At 39.2% G+C, this 5,498-nt stretch overlaps 1 protein-coding gene across 1 annotated transcript; it reads left to right on the forward strand.

The window, feature by feature from the left end:
* The first annotated feature begins 1,392 nt into the window (after positions 1-1,392).
* LOC114387900 (pentatricopeptide repeat-containing protein At2g22410, mitochondrial-like) lies at positions 1,393-4,331 on the forward strand. Its single transcript, XM_028348186.1, has 4 exons — positions 1,393-1,461; positions 1,603-1,819; positions 3,256-3,481; positions 3,560-4,331. Exons 1-4 carry the CDS (start codon positions 1,393-1,395, stop codon positions 4,329-4,331), a joined length of 1,284 nt encoding a protein of 427 aa, XP_028203987.1.
* The last annotated feature ends 1,167 nt before the right edge of the window (positions 4,332-5,498 follow it).

A 5,498-nucleotide genomic window follows, 5' to 3' on the forward strand; every position in this document is an offset into this window, starting at 1 on the left:
ATCAATATGAAAATACAGAAAAAGGTATGTTTTATTGCGTTACTTTTCTTAATTTTTCAAATAGTGATCAAGGGGTTCCCATGAACCCTAAGAGAATAAAGGTCATTCCTGAGTGGCCCACTCCACCAAGTATAAGAAAACTTTGGGGCTTCCATGACTTAACAAACTTTTACAAAAGGTTTGTCCCATATTTTTCTATACTTGTAGCACCACTCATTGAGTTGGTGAGAAACCATGTTCCTTCATGGGAAGATGCCCAGGAAATGGGTTTTCAGACCTTACCTTACTTCAGCATACCAAACACCACTAATATATATGTTTTTGTTCTTTTTACAGGTGTTGAGGGAAGGAGCCCAGAGTATGAAGAACCTCGGGATTTGAGGTCAAATCCTTTCCAAGGTGGAGGGAATGATGCAATCCTATCCCGCAAGGGCATTTGGTAGAAGACTCCAAGTAGATTGGGCTAGAGATCCAAGGGAAGGCCCTAGGGTTCTCATGAGCCTTAGGGTATATTTTGAGCCCATGGGCTAAGTATGAGCCCGCTTATCTTTGTAAATATTAGAATAGGTTTTTCCTTCGTTTGGGCCTTGTATTTTGGCCATTCTAGTAGTATAGGGTTTTAGCCTTGTATTTCGGGGCATTTTGAGTAGTCTTTGTAGTAAGGACTTTTTTTTGTATTTTCATGTTTTTTTGTCATGGGGGTGAGCTTAGCTATTAGAGAGGTGTGTGTAGCTAAGCTCTAGCTTCTTTAGGAATCTTCTTAAGGAAGCTTCTCAAGGAGGTGAGCTTAGTTATGAGAGGGGTGTGTGTAGCTAAGCTCTAGCTTCTCAAGGAAGTTTTCTCAAAGAAGCTTCTCAAGGAAGTTTTCTAAAGAAAGCTTCTCAAGGAAGCTACCTAGTCTATAAATAGAAGCATGTGTAACACTTGTTGTAAATTTGATGAATGAAAGTCTTATGAGACACACTTCAAAGTTCCACTTCTCTCCCTCTTTTATTCCTTCAATTTCGTGCTCCCCCATTCTCTCTTTCTTTTCCTCCATTGAAGCATCATCTCCAAGCTTCTTATCCAAGGCTCATCTTGGTGGTGAAGCTCCTTCTTCCATGGCTTATTCCTTAATGGATGGTGCCTCCTCTCACCTCTTCTCCTTTGTCTTCCGCTGCATCTCCATGGTGGAAAACCACCATTAAAGGACCTCATTGAAGCTCAAAGATCCAGCCTCCATAGAAGCCCCACAAGCAAGCTTCCATCAGCTAGGTTTTTCAATCTGCCCACCCAAGCCTCCTTGAGCCATTGTTGGCCCGCTACCGGTATATTAAGGTTGACTTCGGATGAGGAATAGTCACGAGTGTGATCAATCTTTGTTGGTTCTCTGTTCTATTTTGGTCTTGGAATATGCCGACTGACCACCTCTGCATACGACCTTCGCTGAACTCCCTCCTTATCTCCTGGTATCTTGCTCAGGTACACTACTCTTTTCCCTTTTTGTGGATATGTGACCTCTGTTCTGACCCCTTTTGTTGTCGATGACTCTCCACTCTTAGCCCTCCCATACTTGGGGACATTGACGTTAATCTTCAATCCTCTAAAGACCATATTATCCAGTTTCTTTTGGAGCTGTTGTGTGTCTCTGACACCTTTGAACCTCACGAAGCCATATCTCCTTCCTTGGCTGTTTCGTCTCTCGGGTATGAAAACTTCACGCACATCTCCGCTCTGTTTGAAATGGAGCCAAAGATCTTCTGTAGTTGCACCTTCGGGGAACCTGGTGAAGTAGAACGTGGTGACATCCTTATGATCTCTCCAATTCTCTCGCGTGTAGGTTTGATGATTTCCTATGGTTTTCCTTCCGATGATCAGACTAGAACCCCTCGTCGCACGAACTCTAGCACTCTCTCTCCTATCTCTTTCGTTCCTAACTCTCACCTACCCACTGTTTCTCTCTCTACTCTCTCTCTCCACTCTTATAATTTTTTGTATGGAATTTAACTTAAATGTTTCATTTACTTACCTTATATGTTTTTTTACAAATTTGTAGTGGTTTTATATTTTGAACTCACTGTTAGCAAGTGTCAGTACAATTGCAATATCCCCTTCAGTTTTTTGCCATATCTTCCTTGGTTCTTAAATTCATAAAAGTGCACAATTGCCAATTTGATTGAAACATTTGTACTAGTGCATGTGAAAGGATAATGCCTATCTAATGTGAGTTTGATGCCAAAGTGACTAAGATGGGGATCTTAACCACATAAAATTTAGGAGACAATCACATCGTGGCAAACATTTCTAAAACTAGTGGCTTGGATAAGAAAGTATTACTAATATTCAGCACAAAACCTTAATCCCGGCAATCGTGGTCATTTTTCATTAATTATTTCGGCCTCACTGTTAGTAATGTCCAGTACAATTGCAGTAAGCCAACTTTTTGTTTAATGAAGCTATTATTAAAATTGTTCAGGAATTGGCTAATTTGAGATATTGATGTAGACTCTATAGTCTACATTGGGCTAGGACTCAACTAACCAAAAATTGTAACCAGAGAGCATTTAAGCCAATATTGAGAGAATAATGGCTTCTTTTTATATGTTTGTGGCACTGAATTTTACTTGGGTCAATCTTGATAGAATAATGGCATTCAGGAATTTCATTTAAAATTATGCTGTCCTATTTTATTAAAATGATTATTATTCTCAACTGATATGCTCCTTCAACTTAGAGTGTCTACCAGTTTTTAATATATGAATTCTATTGTGGTGTCTTACAAGTGTATGATCTATCTCCTTCAACTTAAAATTGTCACTATTACTTGTTAGTGCACACTGCTATTTAGAGTCATGGATATGCGTGGATTTGAACATTTGCCAAGTATGTGTGATTTTATATACAGCACATAGAATCTACCATTACCATGTTTTAATATTTGAATTCTGTTATGGTGTCTTACAAGTTATTTTTTCAAAATAAATGATCCTTAAATCAGTTTGGACCAGTTAAGAGTAGTTCAGAAAGTAGTTCAGTTCGAAGCGGTTCAATTCAGTTCTATGTGACTCCAAAACAGTTCGGTTCAGTTCACCTGAACCGTTTTACAGTTTAGTTCAGTTTGGAACAGTTAACCGTAGTTCAGTTTGAATACATTAGCCCGTGTTCATGTAAGTGAACAAGCAGTGGAACTTACTTTCATAGATCATTGTCAAGCCAAGGTTATTCTGTTTGTCAATAAAGTCAGATTCAGATACCCTTTAAAAATCCCATTTTTAGGTGTCCTTTGTTGTTTACATGCTCGTTCCTTGCCTCCTTATGTGAAAGCCATCAATTGGAACACCTCCCACAGCTTTGTTCAAAACAACCCCCTCCTTTCTCTCTTGGAAAGGTGCAAGTCATTGGACCAGTTAAAGCAAATCCAGGCTCAGACGGTCTTGACTGGCTTGGTTAACGATGGCTTTGCCATGAGTTGTCTTGTTGCATTCTATGCTTTATTGGAATCGTAAGCCCTTGAGTATTGTACGAAAATCTTGTATTGGATTCATGAACCAAAAGTGTTTTCCTGGAATGTGACAATTAGGGGATACGTGGAAAGCGAGGACTTGGAAGGAACTGGTCTGTTGTACAAGAGGATGTTGCGATGTGGTGTTTTGAAGCCGGATAATCTCACTTACCCTTTGTTGATCAAGGATTGTTCTTGTCCATCTATGAATTGTGTTGGTTTTACAGTACTTGGGCATGTGTTGAGGTTGGGTTTTGAATTTGATATATTTGTGCACAATGCGTCAATCACTATGCTACTTTTGTATGTAGAATTGGAGGCAGCATACGATGTGTTCAATAAAGGTTGTGTGAGAGACTTGGTAACATGGAATGCAATGATTACTGGGTGTGTTAGAAGAGGACTAGCTAATGAGGCTAAAAGACTCTACCGGGAAATGGAGGCAGAGAAAGTGAAACCAAATCAGATTACAATGATTGGGATTGTCTCTGCTTGTTCTCAAGTGCAGGATTTGAATCTTGGCAGGGAGTTTCATGATTATCTCAAAGAACATGGCCTTGAGTTGACAATCCCACTCAATAATTCACTTATAGACATGCATTTGAAGTGTGGAGACCTGTTGGCTGCATGGGTTCTATTTGCTAACAAGGCATATCAGACCCTTGTTTCATGGGCTACAATGGTTTTGGGATATGCCAGATTCTGTTTCTGGGTGTTGCTCCCGAGCTTTTGCATAGAATTCCAGAAAAGAGTGTTGTGCCTTGGAATGCAATCATTAGTTGTTGTGTCCAAGCTAAGAATGGTAAAGACACATTCAATCTATTCAATGAAATGCAGATTAGGAAAATAGACCTTGATAACGCGACATCCACAGTCTGAATGGATTTATGAATGCTTGGTTTCATTAACAAAACAACTAGAGCTTATTGTATTTACACATGATATTCTTGGTGATGGAGATAACCTTTTTCCTAAACTTGTCAGCCATTTTGCTATATTTGTGCTCATCTAGTTACACTCTTCCCTGGACAGCCTGCGCTTATTTTTTTGTTCTATCCGGGTACGTAAATAACATGAAGGCATGTCTCTCCCATCCTGCATCCTTTCACTGATTTCAATCTTCTCGTGCCTCTTCATATAACTTGTAAGTTCTTCATTTCAAAAGAATGCAGAGTAAGTATTTGGTTAGAATTTGTGGCTCTACTTCAGTGTCTTAATTGGAAAACTTGAAGACATATCGTCCACATAAACAAATATTCTCTTTGTTAGTCAACCACATGTTCTCTGTATCCTCTTTGCCTGTATGGAGTTTATTATGCTTCAGATTGCGGGCATCATGTTAAAAACACCACCCATTCTGCTAAATTGTGTCAAATTTGTTATATGTTGCTTGGATGAGATGAGCTTGTTCGTGTTTATGAATGCATTGGGTTCACTCTCTCCCAAAGTTGGAAGTTGCATGGGTTCTCTTTTTCCTTTTCTTTCATTAAGCATTCTACTTAGTTGAAGAAATATCATAAAATACACGTGTGAATTGTCCAAGCTTCAATGGTTTGGTTGTGGAGATTAAACAGTATGCATTATATGATTTTAATACATTGGATTATCATTCTTTTGTACTTGCTTTTGCCCCTAGCTATTGCCCTTGCTTAAACTTCCCTCCTTATGATGGTCAATTCTCGTACTCATGGCTTGGTTTGCCTCTGCCAGCTTGCTGTAATCTTTTATAATTACGAAGCTTTAACATGTTAGTGACATCAAATGTTGGGCCATTAACAGGTTGACTTATAGAAAATGTTCTCCCTTGCAAAACTACTGACCATGTACAATCACAATGATCTTCAACATAAAACACCTGTCGCGCTTGCACTGCCATGATGAATGGGTCGTCTTTGTAACCTACCTTTTGAAGGTCTACTAACGTAAATCCCATTTTGTCTTGACGCACACAGGTATTTCCATTTACCCACTGACATTTGAAGAGAGGTACTCTAAATTCACCATAATCAAGCTCCCA

This window comes from Glycine soja, chromosome 1 (genome assembly GCF_004193775.1).
Source record: "Glycine soja cultivar W05 chromosome 1, ASM419377v2, whole genome shotgun sequence".
NCBI lineage: Eukaryota > Viridiplantae > Streptophyta > Magnoliopsida > Fabales > Fabaceae > Glycine > Glycine soja.